The sequence below is a fragment of the Apis laboriosa genome, unplaced genomic scaffold, assembly GCF_014066325.1.
Source record: "Apis laboriosa isolate Shangri-la unplaced genomic scaffold, ASM1406632v1 scaffold40_cov151, whole genome shotgun sequence".
Taxonomy (NCBI): Eukaryota; Metazoa; Arthropoda; class Insecta; order Hymenoptera; family Apidae; genus Apis; species Apis laboriosa.
Genome location: NW_025223180.1, coordinates 1,723,865 through 1,748,843, shown reverse-complemented (window position 1 = coordinate 1,748,843; position 24,979 = coordinate 1,723,865). Strand labels below are relative to the sequence as shown.

Genomic DNA, 24,979 nt, shown 5'->3' with positions numbered 1-24,979 from the left:
ATGGATTCTGCGCATTTGTCGTAATTAAAACGTACAATCAGATAGATCTAAGCGCCGTTTATCAATTTCGAGAATTAAATATATATTGGAATCGATTTTGTCACGAAACGTATATTCTCTTGTTCTTATATATCGCGCACATAATTATTTTACAATTCTTGAATTCGTTCGAAAATGAGGAGGGGAAAAGGAAAATTAAATACAATGGATTCTGCGCATTTATCGTAATTAAAACGTACAATCAGATAGATCTAAGCGCCGTTTATCAATTTCGAGAATTAAATGTATATTGGAATCGATTCCAATTTTGTCAACGAAGCGTGTATTCTCTTGTTCTTATATATCGCGTAATTATTTTACAATTCTTGAATTCGTTCGACGAAAACGAGGACGAGGAAAGAAAAATTAAATACGATCGAGGGAAATCTTCCATCGATTTTCGCGGGAAACAATGGCAACAACTACTCCTCTCGAGGTGTCGCGCCATCTTCGGCAACCGTCTCGCGCGATAAACCGCGCTGTTCCAAGCGCTGATGTCCCGTCGACACGGAATATCAGACGTCTCACCACTCACGATATTAAAACTCGGGCGGCGAAGAAAAGTAACGCGTAGTAATTCGCAACGAAAAATGTAATTGGTCGGAAACACCAGACACCAGACACGCTATCTTAACAACGCTCGATCTCGTTCTTGAACGCAACCGTTCGTTCCATTTTCACAGTTTCGTCCAAACCTCATTCCTGTCCAAAACGGGGGCAATTAGGTTAATTGGATAACGAGGAAGAGGGAAACATTTTTTTCTTTCCTTCGAACATTTTCTTCGCGTCTTTTTCTTTCTGCAACTTCTCTCTCTCTCTCTCTCTCTCTCTCTCTCTCTCTCTCTCGACAAAGAGTTTTTCCTTTCACTCGACTTCGACTTTGTAACACTCGAGGATCTTGTAGGCGGGTAATTGAACCGAGGCTTAATTCTTATCGTCGGTTTCGAAGATTTGCGAATCGAGGCTTCGATTCGAGCAACCGTTTTTTTCTTCTTTTTTTTCTCCCCTTTACGAGCGCTCCCTCCCCTCTATAGGATCACGGTAATAACGAGTTAAAGCTCCCATTGGCTCGAGAGAGTTTAGTTAACCGAGAGAAAGAGAGACTCGTTAAATAATCCTGAGATAAGGGCCTGAGAGGGGCACGATTTTTCCTCTTCGTTTAGAAGCGTCGAAACGCTTGGAAGGAACGAAGGGTGGAGAAGAATTTAGCAGATTAACGCTAAGAGAGAGGGAGGGAGAGAGAGAGAGAGGTTTCACTAATGAGGATGGTAATTTGGGAAGTAACGATGAAGAAACGGTGTAATTGGATATTTTTCGGTGTTGTTAAATTTTACTAGGTAAAAGTAGAAATACATCTTATAGATAGATATTTTTTTATAATTATTTTTCCGTTCAAATTTTTGGTAATTTTCCTGATTTAATTTCAAACGTATCCGAATTATAATTCGAATAAAAGAAAAAGAAAAAGTGAAAGTCGACGAGACATAGGATCATAAAATGTAACAATAATATAACATCGTTAAAATTTATTAAGATGCTCATTTTGCAATTTTCGGATCCAACCAATGTATCTTTTGGATGGATCCTTTTATTTACAAGCTCGGTTTTTTTCTTCAAATTTGCAAGTCTCTTTACCGGTATATCCCTGTTGAATTTTCAACAGTGATCTCACAAAGCAAGAGTTTCCGTATATTCTTGTCACGGGAGCGGCTACACGCTTTATTTTCGAAACCTTATCGCGAAAGTTGGGGACAAAGGAATATTAATCTACGTAAATATCGCGTCGTATCCTATTCTTTTTTCATCGGTTTAATGAATAGAGAATTAAGAAACGTTAATTTTTCCTCGAATGCTAATGCCAATTCCACGCTTTATTTTTAATTAACGAATTTGATTCGATTACAAATTTGCTTTCGTTTCTTTTTTACAGTGACGAAATTCGGTCCCGCTAAAGTGACGCCAGTCGAGGAGACTCAACCTAAAGAAGAAACGACCACGGAATCAACGAAAACGTGAGCATTTTCATTACCGAACTTTTTTTATCCAAAGCAAGGATGAAAATAGAAATGTATCTTGAAAAACTTGTCAACCGAAATATTTCGACGCTTCCTTCCATTTCTATATCGAAATAATTCCCATTCACGGGTATTCCAAGAGTCGAAACTCGACGAGGATAAAAATAGGCAAAAGTACTTTAACAATTAAAAAAGTTTTCCAACGATGATTGCTCCCATCGAAATAATTTCCATTCACAGAAATTTCAAAATTACAAGAATATTACAAGAATAAAAATAGCCAGCAGTAATTCATAAAGTTCTTGCAATCGAACGAATGATTGTTTCTATTTTTATTCCTTTTCCATAAGAGAATTCTAAAACTCAAAACTTGAATATTACAAGCATAAAAATAGGCAACAATAGCAATCCAAAAAGTTTCCCAACGATTTCTAAACGACGATTGTTTCTGTTTATATCGAAATAATTCCCACTCGCGAGAATTTTAAGATTCGAAACTTGGAACGTTACATGGATACAAATAGGCAACAATATCTTAGCAATTCAAAAAGTTTTCCAACGATTTCTCGTTTCTAAACGATTGCTTCTATCGAATCAATTCTCATTCGAAAGAATTCTAAGATTCGATACTTGAACAAGGATAAAAATAGACAACGATATCTTAATAATTCAAAAAGTTTTCTTGTCTCTATCGAAATAATTCCCTTTTATAAGAATTCTAAAAACTCAAAACTTGAATATTACGAGGATAAAAATAGGCAACGATACCTTAGCAATTCAAAAAGTTTTCTTTATCGAAATAATTCCCTTTTATAAGAATTTTAAAACTTAAAACTTGAATATTACGAGGATAAAAATAGGCAACAACATCTTAGCAATTCAAAAAGTTTTCCGTTTCGATTTCACGTTTCTAAACGACGATTGCTTCTGTTTCTATCGAATCAATTCCCACTCGAAAGAATTCTAAGATTCGACACTTGAACAAGGATAAGAATAGTCAACGACAAAAATAAGCAGCAATTCAAAAAGTTTGCTCCATCAACTGAAACGATCGCCTCTATTTCTATCGAAACGATTCACAGAACGATTCTCGAATTTTTGCACGTTGCAGGAAGTCGAAAACCGGGGACGATTGCAGAGTGTGCCGGAAGTCGTTCGCCCCCGAAGAAGCCTCGAGGATCTGCTGCGAGTGTCAACACAAAGTTTGCGAGGACTGTGCTTGCTACTCGACGACAACGAATTCCGACGATCCGGTGAGTCTTTCATCATCTCCTCTCTCTTCGTTATTCATCCACCTGATTCTGCGTAATAATTCTTTCGATTAATTTCGAATACGATCGAATAAAATCGTGTCGTGGCCGCGTTCCAAGAGAATTTCCCTGGAATTTTCGCGTGATGCGAATGAAAAACTGGGTCGAATCTTGTCTGTTTGATATTTAGCTGCAAGAGATTCGAGGAAAAGGCTCTTTATCTCCATGACATGTTTCTCTCTGCGATTCAAAGAGATGGATCTTTTCTAGAGACAGAGAGAGAGAGAGAGAGAGAGAGAGGGGGGGACAAGAGGGAGAAAAGCGTTTATTACACAAAAAATAGTTGGTGTAATTCGTTCATGGAGGAAAATAGGGATACCAGAGGCGTGGAGGATTCGTTGAATTCGTATGCGTGACTTTTACGACGTTTAATTCTTTCACAGGAGCCAACTGTCAACGACGTTCATTGCCGCGCATTTGTTTAATTAAGGGAAACGAGGAAAATTGTTTTCACAGGAAACGGAGGGGAATCTTTTTTTATTTTTCAAAAGTGTGCATATCCTCCTTTTTTGTTTAAAAGAATGTAAAGAATAATGATAAAAAATATCCTTTCGTCGGATTTTTCGCGAAATTTAAACTCGAAGAAATTGTAATTTTAAACCTAAAAAAAGAAAAACACGTTTTGTATTTTGACAAAAATTTTTCAAAAATATAATTGAATCGATCCTCTGTATCGACAATGGTCACGTCATTTTTAATTATTCTCGTCTCGGGAAAAAATTTTTAAAAAGCGAGCCTAATAGCCTAATGGATGCGAGATGCAATTTATTCTAATCTCCCTCCATCTACTCCCATTCCCTTCCATTTTAATATTCCTCCTATACCATTCTCATTATTCCCATTGCGGATTTCTTTTTATCATATCTTTTTCTCATTCAATATTCCGTTTTTGTTTCCATTTCATTTCATTTTTTTCCCATTCTTACTTCATCGTCATTTTCCACACCATATATTCTTTATATATATTTAATCATCTTCCAATCGATAAAAATATCTCCACTTCAAATACAAACAACGTTTCCTTTCGATTTTCGCGTTTTCCCTTTTAATTCACACCTCTCTCTTTCTCTCTCTCTCTTTCTCTTTATAAACTTATTCTCGCCTCTCTTTCTCTCTATTCCCTTTTAATCCATACTTCCCTCTCTTTCTCTCTTTCTTTCTATAAACTCATTCTCTCTTTCTCTCTATAAACTCATTCTCGTATCGTGAAACAGATTCGACAGATCTCGAATAACTAAAACCCTGTTTCGGATATTTCTTAATTTAATCCTTCTATTACGCGAACTACAAACAACGATTCCTTTCGATTTTCGCGTTTTCCTTTTTAATCTCTCTCTCTCTCTCTCTCTCTCTCTCTCTCTCTATAAACTTATTCTCGACTCTCTCTCTTTCTCTTTATTTTCTTTTAATCCATACTTTCCTCTCTCTCTTTCTCTCTATAAATTCATTTTCGTATCGTGAAACAGATTCGAGATCGACAGATGTCGAATAACTATAAAAAAAAAAAAAAAAAAGCCCTGTTTCGAATACCCCTTAATTTAACCCTTCTGTTACGCGACGATCGAATCGAGAATCACTTTTTCCAGTCGTCTTGGAGGTGCAGCGTGTGCCGGCGGAAGCTCGCGTCCCGGGACCAACCGATCGTGACGCAGGAATCGACCGATTCGTTGCTCGAGGTTCCGGTCCTCGAGGCTCTTCAAAGGAGGCACAGCGACGCGAGACTCGGCTGCCAGAGCGGAAGCCAGATCGGCGGCCTCGGCTCCGGATTGGCGCCCCCGAGAAGCCCCGAACTCAGAAGGCACTCGGACGTGTCGCCGGCCAGTTTGAAGGAGCTCGAAAAGGTAAGGCGCGGTGTGTCGTTGGATCTCGAATCGTGTGCTTCTCAACGAAACGGGACGCGAAAACCACGTTTTCGTACTTCTTCTGCATCCTATTCATTTCGATTCACGCTTGGGTGTGTACGAGGTGTTTGACTACGGTGAAAAAGTTAATCTTAAGTTAATCGAAGTATTGACAAGTGTCCTGCTCGTAAAATAATTTTATATGTTCTCAATAAAAGAATAAAGAAGGATCTTCTTCTTCTAAGGAAGATCCATTTACAAATTAATACCTTGTTAATTGAAGATAACGAAAGTATAAATCATTCAAATTACATGCGCGTGAAACGTTGCGGCGATGGAAAGACAGGTCAGATGTTAAAATTAAACGTATCGTCGAGTCAGAAGATAGAGGAAATCGCGCGATTGAAGTGACTTTTTACCTCGTTCCGATATCTCGATCGGTTGCCGAGATATAAAGACTCAAAGCTTTCCTCATAGCGCTTCTATAGTGCAGAGTTTACGAATGGCGATGATACGATTCATTGGCCTATATTTTCTTCGGTGGAAGTGCGTACTATTTTTAGGAATGGCGTCTGTCATTTGTCTGGAACTAGGGAGAGAGGTTAGAGAGACCGAGTGAGAAGAAATTCGAGTAAACGATTAAAAAAAATTACCTTTTTCTTTACACGACGATATCTCGCGAACCGGAAGTCGTATCGAGATAATTCGAAAAGGGCTTTAAAGAATAAGGTTCCACGCTTCTAACGATCCCTTGTTCGTTGACCGGAAGCTATTATTTTTAAAGTTATAACGATTCAAAGTTTTCTTAATTTTAATAGGATTAACCGAGTTTAAAGTAAGTTAAAAAGTAGTCGTTTCTTTTCAACACGATATCTCGGAAACCGAAAGTTGTATCGAGATAACTCGAAAAACGTCTTGGAGAGCAAGGTTTCGCGCTTTCAATGATCTTTTATTCGTTGACCGGAAGTCGTTATCTTCGAAGTTATAACGATTCAAAGTTTTTGTAATTTTAATAGAATTACTTCTTCGATCTTTAAACGTAGTTCAACACTTTGTACATATTATACGCTGTCCATCGTGAGTTCGAGGCTTCGCTTTCACTTTCTATCTACGCTCAAACAGGGAATTCGATTTTAGCTGGACGAAGAAAGAATCCTCGCACGATCACGATCGACGGGGTATCAATCTTATTATAATATCTTGAATAATATATCACGACGAAGGAAACGTTAATCCTTGGAGAGATGGATTGTAAGCGATTGTTTGCGGTCGAGAATTGAAACAAATTGCTCGTAACTGTGCTTTGATCGCTTGGCCGTGTGCCAGAGAGGCAACCGAGCACGATTGCCTCCAGCAATTTTATTTAGTCGGAATGTTAACATGGGCTATTTGTCTTGTTTGTATTATGCTCCGTGCATGCTCGTTTACGCTTCTTTCGTAAAACTACTTGCTTCGTCCTTGTTTTCCTTTTTCTCGATCGCAAAACAACGACGCGTTCTTAACTTCAATCGTCGACGAAATTAAAATTTTTCAACCAAGATGGAGGTTAACGTTTCGTCTCGAATTTGAATATCGTTATAAATGGGTCAAACGTTTAACGAATAAATTTCACTCGAGACACGTTTCTTTTTTCTGAGATCGTCTGCTTGACGTTTCATATAAAATAATTTAACGCGAATAATTTTCCATAATTCCCTTTAACAAGAGTTCTCGTGCTTGATGGCCAATTTAACTATTAACGATCTTTCTTAACAAACATTAACCAAGTTTCGAGCCGAGTTTAAATCACGAACAAAAAGTTGGCAAGCGTTTGGACAAAGGCGCGCATGATAAAAATCGTCTCGCGAGCAGCGGAGGGGGGGAGGTCACGTTTTATATTAGATTATATAAAACGACTCGTTAAGCAACCGTGTAATAAATTAAAACTTCGGGTTGGTTGGTTTCCCTTCCGGTACAGATACACCAGTTGGAATTTAACTGGAAATCGGAGGACAAGTCGATACTCGTTACAAGGAAAGCCAACTTTGGAACAGTTGCTTTGAACAGTAATCCTTTGAGAGATTTCATACATCCCTCGCCGTTAACTTGAAAACTTTCCTTGTTTAATTAATTATAATTCTTGTTTGCTAAATTATAAATAATTACATCGCTTGTTCACTCGAAAACTTTCCCTCTTTAATTAATTGTAATTCTTCTAAGCAGTTCGATCAACGCGAAAATTTTACAGTTAATAATCGCCCTTTCTTGCATAATCACACGAAAAAAAAAAATTAATAAACACAATCCGAAACTAAAAAATTAAAAATATATTACATTTCAATTGTTTCCCTTAACTAAAAACTTTCTAAAACTTTTACTAAAAAATTGAACCCTTTATATCTATCTCATCAATGCCTCCTACAATTCCTTTGTCCATCGTTCTCAACTAGTGACTTTTCTCAAATCCATCAAAAAAAAAAAAAAGAAAAAGAAAAAAAGGAAAGAAGAAACAATTAAAAAAAAGAAAAATAATTAAAACGTAATGATCCGCTCGCTCGAGGGCTCGACCTCGAGAAAAAGAGGAAAAATTCTTCGCGACCTTGCCATTATTATCCAAGTTTCCAGTCGTCGGGATATTGCCCACTGGTCCCCAAGGTTTTGGAAGGATGGCGGCTTCGAAGTTTCGCGCATCCAACGAAAAAACCAATTACGTACATCTTCGAACGGATACATAAGTAGATGACATTCGTTAAACATTCGTCTCGAAACGACGTACTCTTCGATTCGTTCGAAATGTAAACGTTTCGAGATCGATCTTTCTCACGTGTCGTGGAAGAAAAATTTGACGAGGAAGGGAAAAAATAATAAAAAAAAAAAAAAAAAAAAAAAGAAAAGAAAAACGAAAAGTTTCCGTACGAAGTTGAAGTTCGCATTTGCGTCACTCGAGAAGGGGAGAAGGAGTTTTTCGCAGAAGTTTGTAGCGCGACCCACGTAACACCGTTAAACACCGACGATGACGCAAGCCGCACCGAAATGATGAAAGAGTTGCAGGACTTGATAATATTTAACCGGATTTAGGAGCTAATTGTGAAGCTGCGCTCGCTCGGGAAAATTTTATACCAAGAATTATTATTAATATTATTATTATTATTATTATTATTATTATTAAGCGAGAGTGCCTACTTTGACCAATTATCGAGTTTCGAACCGACGAAAACAAAGTTGAAATTACGAAAATTTTTCCCCTGTACGTTATATCAGATAAACACGTTTTGATAATTTTGAATTTGAAACACCGATCGATTGTCCCGATTACAAATTAATTACGTATTCATTATGATATCCTAGGTTTAGACGTTAAACCTTTCACAGGATTCTCGTGTCCCTCGTGAAATCTTAATAACGTTACATTATTAAATACGCGCGTGTGTGGATCGAGTGTGCGGGAAAGGGATAATTTCGAACCATCTAATTCCGTCGCGTCATCGTTACGTCGCGTTTACGTTGCACGCATGGATGTGTAGATGTATAATTACACCCTTTTTTTTCCCCCCCTTTAGCGAGGTTTCATCGTAGCGATAAAATATCATTTTTAAATACCATTCCGTGAAATTATTTTGCTGGAAGCGTACGATTATTTATTCGCGTTTCTTTTTTTAATAAATTTGAAAAAAATTTATTGGCAACACATGTTGGCGCAACATGTTTTTTTTTCCCCCCCCGCTTCTATAATTTAATCCAATCCAATTAAGCGCGATAAACATATATCGTTGAAAGAATAATATACGGTTTCGATGGGTTGTGTAAACGGACTAATAAACCATTCTCGAAATTAACGTTTCTAGTTATTAACAAAGCGTAACAAGGAATGTTATATTCAAATTTTATTATTCAATAATATTTTGTTATTTAAAATTCATTTCCTCTCCGATTTAAGCGAGGAGGGATTTAAAATAATTGTTGCAGGTGGTATTATAACAAATCGTTGTATTGCTTTTCCTTCTTTTTTGAACATTGATGTCAGCTCAATGTTATCAAACTTTCTTGGCCTCTTCCAACACGCGATAAAGTAAATCCAAAGCCATCTCATTCGTCGATGTTTTATACAGAGAACATTTTATACGGTTCTTCGGCATCCAACATATTTTTAACCAATTTATCCTTTCTCCCCGTTAATATTTCTTTAATCTTCTAAAATCTTGGTTGTTAACGTAATTATATTAAAATTACATAAATCATTATATAATCGACACTAATTAACACTTCAGTAACAAAACACCAAGGGGGTTTTCAAGCCACTTTCGAAATAAAAATTTTAATCACAGTGAGATATATTAGTTGCAAATTGCTTGAAAAAAAAAATGAAAAGATTTACGTAGAAATGTAGATATTAAACATCAGCTTGATTTTCTTTTTCTGGAAAATAGATCTTTTTTCGCTTCAAAACGAACGTTTATAACATTAAAATTTGGAACTAATTCGACGAATTGTCACGCGACAATTTTACTTTGATAAAAGAGAGCGTAGATAAAAGTTAAATACGCGTGATCTTAACGATGATCGGGATTTAAGAAAGGCAATAAGGAAGCGTGGCGGGGTTGGCGATTGGAAGAGTGGCAACAGGAACGGTGACGCATTCGATTCTAAGAATTTATTGGAAATCGTTTTTTTTTTTCCTTTCTTGCAAGCCTAGGGAGAAGAATCTCATTTCATTGGAAACGACTGCGGAAACGAAAGAAAGTGGGATGAAATTGAAATCAGGCCAGGCGGGGGAGAGGACGGTCGAGTTACGGAAAATCCGGAAATCGGTGGAAAAAAAGGAGAGGGAGAAGAAGAGGTCGCGAAATCAGAGCCTCTTTAAACCTTTTTGCCCGGTACACAGACGGAAATTAGCGGTTGCGATCAACAAAGGGGCCGAATTCAAGCTGTGTGTAACGAGAGAATTAGAACGGAATGGATTTTTCTTTTGTCTCCTTACCCTCTCTCTCTCTTCTCCAATCATCTCTTCTCATCTCGAATCTTTTTTTTTGAATCTACTCGTTGAAATAAATTCCTTCTTCGTTGCTTGTAGAGCAGTGAGAATGCTTTAAAAAATTCAATTTCATCGAGATCACTGTGAAATTTTGAAGAATATCGGTTTAATGAGGATTATTTCGTCTAGGAAAGCGAAATTAAGTTGCTCTTTTTTCTTATGGACGCGATATTCTCTATCCCTATTCAGAGAGATAAATTTCCATAATTTTAGACGTGGAAAATTCGAAGCCAATTTCCTCGATATATCATCGAAAGATTCAATTTAACTCTGCGACGAACCCACTTCCTAATATATATCCAGTTTAATTTCACCAAATACAATATTGATTCTGCCGTAGTTTCTGTCGTTATTTCAAATATTTGCGGTTTTACTCTCGCATCACAACCGAAATCTTCTCACCTCGACAAATCCTTTTTTCGTCTTACTTAACAATGGAAAAACATTCGAATGCTACGTTTACTATACTAAGAGGAATCGTTCTTCTCGTATGGTAATATACGGTAACGCAGACAGTGATATCCTCTCGCGTGATGTAATTAATCACAGTTAAATACAAGTCAATCCTCCCGTAACACGATTAATTCGTGTTTCACACTTGAATTAATACAAATCAAACGTCAACAAAGATGGATGAACGATGGAAAATACCGCAACAATGTTCTCGAATCGAGAATGCAGCTCGACGAGATATCGTGAGATGCCAAATTGTCGAGATTATCAAACGATACGTTGGCAGAGAGTGGCATTTATATTTTCTTCGATCAGTTGTCATCAATGGACGGCAATGAATGAAATTCGACAGGTATTCTAATTAATATAATATAATATTAGAAAAATTTTAATTTTCAATTTTTAAATTTACAATTTAATTCTTTATTAAGATTTAATACTAAATAATTACTTATATTTTTATTTAATATAAATATAAGATTTTAAGTTAAAATTTAAACTATTAATCTTCAAAATTAAAAATAAAATTAAATTTTAAATCTTAATTATAAAATGATTTATATCTACAAATCATAAAAATATTGGAATTTTATATATCATTTTACCTTTATGATCAGGAATATTAGGCTCATCCATAAGATTTATTATTCGAATAGAATAAGTACCAAAACTATCAAAAACGCGTTTTCAGAGTATTCTTAAAAACTTTCGTTACGAATTTTTTAACGAAACACTGGCCAAATCACGAAGCTCGTAATTTAATCGTACAGAACACGAGCAAGTCCAACATATTCTCGAAGAAAGTTGATATAACTTAGTAAAAAAATATTCAATGTAATTACTTTTCTGGAATCTCCAGACGTTCCAACATTTCTGAGACACCCCGTGTACACATTAACCTGAGTTAAATTGAGCCTCTTTTTTTAATTCGACTTGAAACAACTTCTTTGTAATTTACTTGTGCGATTTATTCATTTATTCATCCTTAAAGAGATGAAATATAAATAATAATATATCGTTTGAGTCATCGATCGATGCAAATCTCTCGTGCAAAGAAAAGAAAAACTTGGAAACTTTTCGAAACGGGCGATCGTGCAAATGGCCGAAAACGGCGCAATAAACAATGCAGAGGATCGTTTAGCTCTCGTACCGTTCCTTATGGATAATGCACGGCGGCGCAATCGTGCCGCGTCACGTGTCACGCGCCAACACCGGCTAACGATGCAACGACAAATTTATAGGGCAGCTGAAACGGCGCGACGTTATCGACCGGAATCCGAAAATTAGATTTCCGCGATTTCCACGGATTCGCCGTGCATTGGAAATACTGGATGGGGAGTCGAGAACGGTTGCCAATTGATCGGAGTGGAGGACGACGATAAACAATAATTCCTTGGACAAATGGGATCGGATGGTGTGTGTTCTCGATCGTAATAAATAACCAGGGATCCCCTTCGGTTTCGCGCGTGGAAAACGACGGATTTCCTCTACTTTTCTCCTTCCTCCCCTCGCCCCCTCCTTTCAATCTCGCGACGTAATTTTCTCCCTCCCCCTGACTGACGTTTCTCGACAACAAAGTTACAAATTTGAAGAGCGGAATAGGGAGGATTAATAAGCAAATATCAAATCGATCTCGAATAGATGGATAGGTGATTTTATAGATTGATTTGCAGGACGTGTTCGATGATTTTGATCGGAAGTGGGAGAAAATTAATATTTTTGGTGGAAATATTCTTTTTTTTTTATTCTTTCGATATAAATCATAAATTGTGTATAAATTATTTGAGAAATTTTACGTATAGTAAAATTAGATGGCAGATCGTACGGTTAGGTCGTATGCAATAAATCTGATTTATTTCGATTCTGATTACAAATTTATGATTATGAATATTTTCGGAGGATATATTTTTCCATCGTTTTTAGCACGAATTATCGTTTGTAAATATTGGATGATACGAGAAATTTGCGGGAAGATAGGTGTAACGGAAATTGAAATTTTAATTATTCTCCTCTCCTAGAAAAATTGATACTCGTGAATTATTAAACGTTAATACGACAAGGCTAGAACTAATCTTGCAAAGTAAGTCCGGGCTAGAAAGTTCAGTTATTCCTTAACTTGTATTCAAAGTAAAAATTCCATTGCTTTCTAAGTTTTTGCTTGTGAAATATAAAGTGGATTAACGAAAGTTTTTTTTTCCCTTTTCTTCTTTTTTTTATAACACTTTAAACAATCCTCGTTTCAGCGAGATTTTTATTAATTTATAAGAGTGACTTTATTCTCAAATAACGAATTTTTTTTTTTACATTATCAGTTTCCACGAGAATGAAAATCTCTCGATAATTAATCCTAACAAATGTGATTCTATTACGTAAACGCGACAAAATATATAATAAATCGTTTACGTTTCGAATAATATTTTAATACAACGATGTTTCGTTACAAACATTGTTATTTAATTATCAAAATACGAGTTTAAAGAGTGGCAATTTTTTAACATCGTGTATTGACCAAACGTCTGAAATATCTTTAATATTCGTGTATTTAACGAAAAATGAAAACGTATTCGTACGAATATTAATTAATTTTTTTTTTTTTAATGGAATAATAAAATTGTAGGTGAAATGTAAAAATAATATAGGGTTTTTTGAATAAAATTTTTTTACGAGATTGTATATTTTTAGAAACGTGCCATTGAATATTTTTCTCTACTTGTATAACTTTTATGCAACAAGGGTGAGTAGAGCATTAAAAAATCTGTATTTGACAGAGAATAATCTACTTCCCCGTGTTCGCTGCATTTTTCTATCTTTATACATTAATGACACGCACGAGGATACTTTCTACGATTTATTTGTTATTCCGAAAATAGAACGGAAATTGTTCGAAATTTGTCGAGTTCGTTCGAGAGGAATTAATATTATCAATTTTATTTTTTCTTTCTTCAAATTTACGAATCGATAGAATAGAAATTTAATAGATTCGTCGATCAAAAATTTCCTTCGATTTTTGTTTATTAATCTACCTGTACATCTTTGAAACCGCATCCGTAGAAAAGATCTTAATAAAGGGAACAATGGAAACGCTCGTGGTTAATGAGGCTCGTAACGAAGAGGAAATCAATAATTTTTCCAATAACTTTTATTTTGTTATCGCGTACTTATACTCTCGTTACAAGTATATTAATTAAACGATGTTTGCCGATTGCGCAACATTATTACAAAGGACTCGACTCGAATCAAGAAGGCGCGTAATTAATAATCCTTAAAACCTACCTACAAATAGAATTTAATTTTTAAAATCACCCATCATTGAATTATTAAGACGAAACTCTGAAAAACGTGTCTCGAAGATGGAAAAGAAAATAACAAAAAAAAACAAAAAAGAAAAATAGAAAACGATAGAAAAGAGAGAGAGAGAGAGAGAAAGGGAAAAGTGGAATAATCACGCAACTTAGCCGTTGCTACCTCATCGTTCGATATTTTCCAGACATATTCAGTTTCCCTGCGTACACTCATAGCTTTCTCGGTATCATATGTACGGATACATATAGCCGACGTGAGCATTGTCACGCCAACAGTCGCATAAACTCGTTCACGCAATGGTGTCATCCCCTGCGAGACTCTAATCTGTGTGTCGTAATGTTATAGTTTCGAAAGGTTGCAGGGGAACGCCGCGAGGAGCTGAGATGGGAGCTGGATCGGAGCATCAGGTCCAGGGCGACCTCGCCGGATCGTCACCAGGTCGATAAGGGAAGGGCCACCAGCCCCCAGAGAGTTTCCGTCGTCCCGTCCTCCGTCGCTGGTGAGCAACCTTTCCCTCCCTACTTACGTTACTCCTCTTTTTCAACTCTGACTTTAGATTTTTTCGAAAGCGATTTCTTTTAAGGGATCTTTGCAAAGTTAATTGTCTCTCTGAAGAAAATTTTAGATATTAGAGAGCGATTTCTTTTAAGGAATCTTTATATTTTTTGAAAGAATATAACTAATTGTTTCGGAGAAAATTTTAAGAAGCGATTTCTTTTAAGGAATCATTATATTTTTATTATATTTAAGAATAAAAGTAGTAGTTTCGAAGTAAATTTTAGATATTAAAAAGGAATCTATATTTTTCAGATGAAAATTAAACCTAACGTAAAACTTGATCGCTTCGAAGAAAATTTTAAATATTAGAAAGCGATTTCTTTTAAGGAATCTTTATATTTTTTGAAAAAATAAAACTAATTGTTTCGGAGAAAATTTTAGAAAGCGATTTCTTTTAGGGAATCATTCTATTTTCAAAAGAATAAAACTAATTGTCTCGAAGGAAATTTTAGATATTAAAAAGGAAACTTTGGTATATTTTTCAGATGAAAATTAAACCTAACGTAAAACTTGATCGCTTCGAAGAAAATTTTAAATTTATTAGAAAGCGATTTCTTTTAAGAAATCTTTATATTTTTTGAAAGAATAAAACTAATTATTATCGGAGAAAATTTTAAGAAGCGATTTCTTTTAAGGAATCATTCTATTTTCAGAAAAATAAACCTAGTTGTTTCGAAGGAAATTTTAGATATTAAAAAGGAATCTTTGGTATATTTTTCAGATGAAAATTAAACCTAAAATTAAACGTAAAACTTGATCGCTTCGAAGAAAATTTTAAATATTAGAAAGCGATTTCTTTATATTTTTCAAACGACTAAACTAATTATTTCGAAGAAAAATTTTTCTTAATATCCTTGACAATTTTTCTTTTCCTAACAAATAAATAATCGCCAAATCGGGATACAATAACGTTAGAACGAAACAATCGTAAAAACAATCGACGCTTATCATCAGCTTCAACACTTTCCCCCATTCCCTTTTCCATTAGGAGAGCCATCGGACGTGCCGTTGGACGGGGACGAGGAGGACGAGCGTCGAAGGCACGTGAGGCGGAGTGGCACGGTTCGCAAGTCTCGTATGACCAGGCAAAGGTCGTACGACGACGAAATGAAGAACGTTGCGGCCATGTCCGGAGGTGGAGCGCAGCACGCGCATCCGGAGCCGGGCCTGGGGCTTCCGGTGCAGCTGCCTAGGCGGGCATCGGCCTACGACGTGTACGCGACGCCGGGAGCGGGCGGCCTCAACGCCATGGCCATCGCGGCTGCCCAGCAAAGAGCATCGATCTCCGCGCAGGGTACCACGATTCCTATCTACCCTGTTAATACCCTATATACGAGGGGCCTACGAGATAAAGTCGGTCACGGACGTCCCGCGAACGCTTCTTCCTTTCCAGACATAGATAATCGGATCGTCCCGACCAATGGAACAATATAACCGCAATCTGTGTGGACTAAAGATTTATTTCGTTGCATTCTTTTCTTCTGTTCATTCACGAACGTTACGAAAGTCATGGGTTTTCGAAAATTATGTCATTATGGAGTTTTTCTTCCTTTGTTGAAATAATTGATCGATCTATTATCGGAAAGTATTTAGATTCGAAAACGGATCGATCTAATTAAAACACTAATATTAGGTATCTAGAAATGCGTATAATAAAGGTTTATTTTCAATGTATTTTTTTCTTCTATTCATTCACGAACGTTACGAAAGTCATAGGTTTTCGAAAATTATGTCATTATGGGAATTTTCCTTCCTCTGTTGAAATAATTGATCGATCTATTGTCGAGAAGTATTTAGATTCGAAAACGGATCGATCTAATTAAAACACTAATATTAGATATCCATAGAAATGCGTGGAATAAAGGTTTATTTTCGATGTATTTTTTTCTTCTGTTCATTCACGAACGTTATGAAAGTCATAGGTTTTCGAAAATGATCATTGGAATTTTCCTTCCTCTGTTGGTTAATTGATCGATCCATTATCGAAAAATATTTAGTTCTTGTTCGAAAATAGATCGATTTAACTGAATCATTGATATTAGACGTTTATAGAAATGCGTGGAATAAAGGTTTATTTTCAATGTATTTTTTTCTTCTGTTCATTCACGAACGTTATGAAAATCATAGTTTTTGAAAATTATGTCATTATGGGAATTTTCCTTCCTCTGTTGAAATAATTGATCGATCTATTATCGAGAAGTATTTAGATTCGAAAACGGATCGATCTAATTAAAACACTATTAGGTATCCATAGAAATGGAATAAAGGTTTATTTCGTTGTATTCTTCTTTTCTGTTCATTCACGAACGTTACGAAAATCATTTTCGAAAATGATGCGATGGATGTCATTGGATTTGGAATTTTCCTTTTTCTGTTTGTTAATTGATCGATCCATTATCGAAAAGTATTTAGATTCAAAAACGGATCGATAATTGAAACATTGATATTAGATATCCATAGAAATGGAATAAAGGTTTATTTCGTTGTATTCTTCTTTTCTGTTCATTCACGAACGTTGAAAATCGTAGATTTAATGATGGAATCATTAATTAATTAATCTTTTATCGAAAACTATTTAGATCTTGTTCGAAAACGGACCAATTTAACTGAATCATTGATATTGAAAATCGTAGATTTTTGAAAACGATGCAATGGAAATTATTCCTGTTATGATTTTAGTTCGTGTGCTGGTTAATCAATTAATCCACTATCGAAAACTATTTAGGTTTTGTTCGAAAATCGATCTAATTGAATCATTGATATTATATATCTATAGAATTATATGGAAGAAAGATTTATTTATTATTATCGTTGGTAATTAATTCATTTAATTCGTTGAAAATCCTAGGTTGTGATGGAATCGTTAATTAATTATCGAAAACTGTTCAAGTTTTGTTCGAAAACGGATCGATCTAATCGAATCATTGATATCAGATATCTATGGAAATACGTGGAATAAAGATTTATTTCGTTATATATTTTTTTTTTTTCTTTTGGAATTGCGTACTCGGAATTTTTATCGTATTCGTATTATTGTTCGTTAATTAATTAATCCATTGTTGAGAATGTATACGATGTATTTGGAACGATGTGGATTTTGTTTTTAACGGGAGCAATATCAATTCATATCAAAGTAACAAAGCAAATATAACCGTTCAAACAATGAAACATTCGGACAGCAACTTATGCGGATAATAGAACGTTTGGATAATAGGTGTTTGAATAATGGATACTCTGCTGGATATAGATATAGCGTTGACCTGTAGTTATTAAACTTCGTTTATTTATGGGGTCATAAAATGGAAAATTGCCGTTGTCACGCATCTGTGACATCAATGAGGACGTCGGTATCGTGTGAATCGATACCGCACATATATCTGCATATCTGATAAATACTAACGACCGTATTAAAAAAAAAAAGAAAAAAAAAATATAGAGACGCGTTTTAATCTTCGAGCCACAAGGTTACAATACGATAAAAAAGTATATTAAAGTCCTGTTCACTTCGTTAAACAACGACAAGATCTCGATTAACAGGATTATCTCGGGCCCTTGATCGATCTCGATCGATCTCGTTTCAATTATTTCTTTCGTATGAAATGGAACGTACTCGCGTACGCAACGACGAACGAAAATTAATTAGAATGGAAAAGCGTAATCGTTGTAATTAAATCGTGAAAAGATACGAATCTCTCCACGTTGAACAGTCACTATCCATATATCTTAGCTAACACTCGAACAATTGTTGATTCTTACATTTTGGAATCGAAAAATCATAATTAAAACGATGATTGATTATTTTCTCTCTATATAGGATAGAGATAATATAAGATTAAAATAATTCGAAGAAACATACTCGATACGCAACATCGTGTGACAGGATCGTGTTCGTTGAACAACGTTTTTATCGTTGGTCGAACGTTTGGAGACAGAGGCGAGACGTATATCGGTTAATTAACCGTATTAACGCAATTTTTTTTCTTTTTTTTTTTTCCTTTTTCTTTACAGAGTATTTAATATCGGAGAAAATTGTGGAAATAATTTACGATACCGCGACTGCATTAATTAATTCCCTCTTTAATTAAAGGGTGTCGTATGTAAGTAGTTGATAAATTGCAGTTTTCCATTAGGGTATAACGCGTATCCGGTGAATGCCGATTATTAACCGCGTTATCCGCGAATCTTTGTCATTTTCACAGGCCACCGATACACGGATGAAATTAAATTTAATGCGACCAAGTATGAAAAGTCGATAATTGTTCTCATCGCGTGTATTTAAATATTTATATATCGTTCGATATTAACGCGTCGAATAGAGATATATAGGAAATGATGTTGGATACCCATGATGACGGTCGTGTAATTAATAGAGGTGATTATGAAAATAAAAATTTTAATTTTAACCTCATCGAAATTATCGAGCGTCGAAATTCGTCGGAAATTACAATATCTTTATAATTTACGTAGCTAAATTGAAGCTAAAAATGAAGATTTTCTGAACGATGAATTAACTATCGTGTTCCACGTATATTTCCAAAAGCGCTATTGCAAACAAAAAAAAAAATATTTTATCAATCAACGTGGTTTTTTTCCCAAAATATCACTCTTCCAAGATGCGCTTTTTCTGGAGGTCTTTGAATTTTTCGAAAACGGTATCATCAAAAGAGATTTCAACGATTTTCCAAAACGTCGTGACCAAATTTTGGGATTTTTTTTCTTGGGATTTTTCTTGAGGAGAGGGTGAGACGAAATTTGAACGCATGAGAGGTTTTCGAATTTTTCGAAAAAATATCTTCTCCAAGTTGAAAATATTCATTACAAATTAATTATAGCCAATCGATGATCTTTTCAAAATGTCATAATCATTCTTCCTGGGTCCACGCTACGTTTTTCGAAAAGATCATTTTTCCAAGTTGAAAACATTACAAATTATTGAAAATTGTTGAAAAAATATATTCCGCCAATCAATGGCCTTTTCAAAATGTCATAACCACCTGACTCCACGGTCTTCGAATCGGTCTTCCAATTTTTCTCACGATACTTCTTCTTCAAAGTTTATTATACAATTTATTTACCCACACGATTCTTCGAATATAATAGTTTATCATACATTTTACCATAGCAATTTTAAAAAATTCTGTTCAAAAGATAAATCTTACCGATCATTCCGTGTCTTTCACAAATTTATGCGGAAAACTCGCGCTTTAATCGAATCGTTTCGTCCCCCAAAACGTAACGCGATATTTTTACGACGCTTAAGACGACCATTAAGGATCGACCATTCGATCACCCTGGCCGACGCCCGATCCTTGGCGAAAGTCGCGCGGACGTGTAATCGAGTTTAACTTCTCCCCCGCACGACTTCCCCCTCCTAGTTAGTCGTATCCAAGAGCCTAATTTCATCTAATTTCAACCGGATCTCTAACTCGAACTTTAATGGTCGAAATACTTTGTAAACCAGGCGAACGCCGTTCTAATTAATTCGTGCGCTTGTTAACGGCCCCCATTCGAGGACTTTAATTCGCTTTAAACCGAAATCGAGTTAAGCAGATTCGTAATCGTTTTATTATAGATTACGAAAATTGTTAATACCATCCTTGATCGAAATTGCGCGCCGATTCGGATATTGAGGTATTGCGAGAGTAACGATATCTTTCTTTTCTTTTCTTTTCTTTCTTTTTTTTTTTTTTCTCGAAATATTTATCATATATACGCGTGCAAATTAATGTTACAGAATTATTGAAATTTAACGCGTAAAACGTAAATATTAAGCGGGGTATTATACACGTTCAACGGGGTATAATAGATTATTATGTTAAATTATTAAAATGCAGCCAACCGGATCAAAACATAAATACAATGGACTTAACCGATCCCTGTGGGGCAAGAATTTCGAATAAACGAACGCGCCACTAATTTGCTCGAAACGTTGATTCGAAATAACGTATATTCGCGTAAGTAAAAATAATTTTCTTCAAATGAAAAGAAAAAAAAAAGAATTATTCCTCTGCTCGTCTATACGATTATACACAGAAATATAACGAATTAAATTAAGAGAATCACGAGAAAGAAATATATATATATATACATATTTTTATATATTAATATTTTTATTTTTTTCCCCCAGGAGGCAGGAAACCTCCGGAAGAAAGGCCGGCCACTCGCAGATTGTCGTTCCGAGTGGTGAAGCCGTACGAAGTCGGAGCCGAAGATGAAAGCATGATGAATTTGGAGGCATCCTCCGTGCCGGTCGTCTCGCCAAAGGTCGTTCCTCCGCCTGTTTTGGGCCCTGACGAGGAACGCCGCACCAGACGAAGGGGCTCCCAACTGTAAGCGCTTTGCATCATCCGTTTAATAACGCTCCCTTGCGCGAATCAAGTGGTTCCCCCTCCCCCGAAATAATCTTCGCGACAAGGATAATTGCCGAGCAAGAGCGATATGGGATATATCGATTCTCTAGATTTTTAAATTAAATTCAACCGATGATTTTCCATCGTATCCTCGAAAAAAATTCCATCTCATAGTGTGAACTAAATTGTGAATTAAATTTCATAAATTTAAAATATATACGTATATTTAATCGTATCGAAAACGATTCTTTTTAATTTATTAATTTATTCCAACGATTTATTTGTTCTAATTAATTCGTCTCCGTTGATTTTCGATTAATTTTTATACAATTCCTAATACTTTTTTTCAAAGTAGAATTTTATTTTTTCTCGAATAGATGGATTTATTAGGATGAAATAAAATAGAGAAAAGTTTTGGGCCCTGGAGAGGAAGGGCGCTCATCAGACGAAGGGGCTCTCGAGCTGTAACCGGTTATATATCATCCGTTTAATAACGCTTCGATGCGCAAATTAAGTGCTTTTCCCGAAATAATCTCCGTAATAAGGATAATTGTTGAGGAAGAGCGAGTGGAATATCGATTCTCTCACGTGTGTGTTCCAGCGTAATTTTAATCGCTTTCGGATAAGTTTTTTTATTTTTTTTTTTATTTTTTTTCTTTTTAATTAATCGCAAGATCGATTTCGAAATATTTACAACGATTATACAACGAGTATGGAGCACAAGTTTCGACGTACGAAAATTCCAATAGAATGTAACAAAAATTCGCGAGTTTAATATCGGAATTTTTTTTATTCCCACTAGGTAATATTTTTTTGGAACAAGGGCAGAGAGAGAACGTTCTTCCAATAAAAATATTGGCGGATAATGTGGGGTTTAATAGGGAAAAATCAATTCGTTTTTTTTTTTTTTAAAAATCTATTCTTCGTTTAACATCACAATTCGTGACACGGTTATCCATAGCTTTTTATATTAATTAATTATTATTACCTTGTCGTATCTGTTGTTGGAGAGGAACACGAAGTAGTTAATACTCATAATACCCGTCATCTCTTGACAGCAGACAAGCCATTCAGAAGATCAATAGGGAAATCCATTACAGGTAACAGTGGACATCGATCAAACGCGAGCGTGTTAGTTAGATTAATCTTCGAGAAATTAATTAAGATTCGAAAGGAATTTAATCCATAATTTAATTCTATAAGTCGCATCGTATATTATTATTATTTTTTTTTTTTTTTTTCGTTACGCGTTTACAAATTATCACTCGCGATGTTTCCCTTTAATTTTAATCCGCGACAAGTTGTAAGATATAAGACGGTTTCTAATAATCGAACAATATGAGATATTTCCTTCCGTTGAAACGTGCGAATTTCCGCGGTTAGTTTTAATTAAGAATTCACAGTGAATGAGTTTATGGAATAAGTTGCGAAACAAGGAAGAAATTAGAAATTGTGTGGGGTACTTTAATAAATCTTTATTTAATTCCCTTATACATCTTCTCCAACGTGGGTCGAGATTAAATTTCGATCTCTCCGTGTTTCGCGTAAACACTGTGAATTGAATTTCATAAATTTAAAAATATATGTATTATTTAATCACATCGAAAACGAATTCCTTTTAATTTTTCTTAATTTAAATTTTTCCATTTTATATTTCGAACGATTTATTAATTTATTGCTTTCGAGTGTAATTGTCTTTGAAATGTTTCGATTAATTTTTATAGCAATTTAAGAAATTTTATTTTTTCCCAAATAGATCGATTTAAATCGCGAGCTGCGATAAAATACAATACAATGCGATACGTGTATCGTGTTAATTGTATTCCGTTTAATTATATACAATTAGATCCATTGTGTTTAATTAATAGATATTTATTTAATATTTGATGATGTAACGCGTGTATACGTGTAACGTATTACACATTTACGGCCGGTTATTTCCTGCTTTGTTGAAACGTGAAAATTCAATTCGATGTTACAAAATACACAGCAATACCGCCGATTCGTACTAAATTGGTACGTACGATTCGTTTATTCGAATCGATCGTTACGCGTCTATCTGTCTGAAACAATCAGCGATACGATACTTGTCTTCTACAAGGTTTTATTCGAGTACGAGTTTGTTAAATGTCGCGGACGACAAATATCTCGGACATCCCCGCGTAAAGATATCGCATTACGAGATGCTTTCGATGCTTTTTTCTCTATTCGATATATATATATATATACGATGAAACGGAAACTTTGGTCTACGCGCTCGTCTCCTTTTTCCACGTCCACAGAGATTTCCTATCCTCGAACGAAATATTTTCTCTTTGAAGAAACAAGATAAGAGACCTACTTTCGAGGGATATCAGCCCCGAAGAAGAACTTTATTTCGAATCGAATGGAACGTTCCATTTCAATTTATTAATTCCTCGAGCAATAGTTGCATCAATTATCTTTGAACTCGAGCAAGTTTTTTTTACCAATGAATTTCCATCGAGGAAAATTGAGAATTGTGTTTTTTTCTTCCTAATTATTGTTGAAAAATAATAATATTTCTGAAACTTTTGGAACGAGATTGACACTCTTTGCATCTGATATTTTTCTGCTTTAAAAACGTTTTCGCGTTTAAAAATTATCATACGATAGGGATGCAAATCGACGCAAAGGTACACCACACGTTTCAAAACGTTTGCCAGAGAGCTGTGTCGAGCTAAGGTCAATAAATTACCGAGGATAACAAAATTTCACATACCGCATACGAGAAATCATATCTTTCGTGGGACGCAACTATCATTTTCCATCTTCCTCTGGTAACAACAATATTTTTTTTATTTACAAAGTAAATAACGACTTATCAAATTCTTTTCCAGCGACAAAAATTTATAATATCCGCGTGTGTGCTCTCCCGTTTCCAACCTCCTAAATATTTCCATATTTCATTTCGAAAAAATTCTTCCAAACAAAATATCCAACTTTGCAACGTTATCCTGCTCGAGAACTTCGTAGAATGATTCGTATCGTCTCGAGAAAAAAAAGGAACTGAATGATTAAAAGAAACGTGTACGAGGAGAATTGAATCAAATTAACCGAGAAGAATATTTTCGTACGAAAATCGAAATAAACGAAATATATAATTTTGCCGATATTTTAAAAAAAAATTCCACGAATTTTCGATAATCCTCGATTTATCCATCGATTCTCCAAGTTTTCAAAAAATCGACGCGCGGTTAAAGAAGATCCGCTCGCGAGAGGAAAATTACCACCATTTTCGCCCTCCCTTTCTCCCTTGTTAAACAGACCCACGAAATAATAAAACCGGCAAAAAAACTCGAGTAGAACGCAAACACGAGGTCCCAGCCACTGGAGAAATAATTAACGCCACACCTATGCAATCTCTGTGGAACACACGTCCTCCCTCCCTCCCTCCTTCGCCTCCTCCTCGTTCCCTCCTCGCACGGTTCCGCGCGCATCCGTCCGAATTTCTGCGAATCCCAGACTCGGTTGGCAAACCTGGCCGTTATTAATAACCGAGAGACGAGGCTGTTCCCCCATTTTCATTAGGTTCGCGCAAACTTACTCTTGGTGGGAATTACGTTAATCTCCAAGATGGGGAGGTTACAGCGGCTCGAACAATGAGGGTTAATTATTTTTTTCCCCCGGTTTTGAGCTCGTTACCGCTTTCCTAATACTGCCTCGTTGTATAACGTATAAAAATATGAAAATACAAAGGAGGTTAACATTGAGTTTAATTAGAATAAAAAAGGAAATACGCGTAATATTTGTAACTCTTAAGCAAAATATCAGATGTTAAGCAATTAACTTAGAAGGCGATGCATCGAATTTGACGAAAAATACGATAAATTGAGAATTGGAAATGACGTTAAGAAGAAAATCTGCGTATCTCCTTTGATTTTCGACAATTCGAAGCGAAAATTCAGATCAGATATTTTAATTTTTTATGTATTTAACGTAGTTTAGATATCGACGTTCAATTTTTTTTTTTTTTATAGTATCAAGTATTATTTAAATTGCGTGATAAACGATTTTTCCTTGTAAAAATTAGGGATCCCAAATGTTTTAATATATAATTGCTACTTCAATTTTAAGTTAA

The 24,979-nt window shown here is 35.3% G+C and overlaps 1 protein-coding gene across 5 annotated transcripts in view; it reads left to right on the top strand.

The window, feature by feature from the left end:
* The window catches only part of LOC122715753 (regulating synaptic membrane exocytosis protein 1), a 134,791-nt gene that overhangs the window by 66,504 nt on the left and 43,308 nt on the right, over positions 1–24,979 (top strand). For 4 of the 5 annotated variants that reach the window (XR_006346901.1, XM_043938182.1, XM_043938181.1 and 1 more), the window contains exons 5-10: positions 1,970–2,051; positions 3,166–3,307; positions 4,951–5,205; positions 14,318–14,471; positions 15,519–15,824; positions 20,658–20,859. Coding sequence is in view for 4 of the 5 variants with exons in the window: in XM_043938182.1 (XP_043794117.1) it covers positions 1,970–2,051; positions 3,166–3,307; positions 4,951–5,205; positions 14,318–14,471; positions 15,519–15,824; positions 20,658–20,859 (1,141 nt within the window). In the remaining variant the exon portion in view is untranslated. The remainder of the gene's footprint in view (positions 1–1,969; positions 2,052–3,165; positions 3,308–4,950; positions 5,206–14,317; positions 14,472–15,518; positions 15,825–20,657; positions 20,860–24,979) is intronic. The other variant, XM_043938183.1, reaches the window with a different exon arrangement.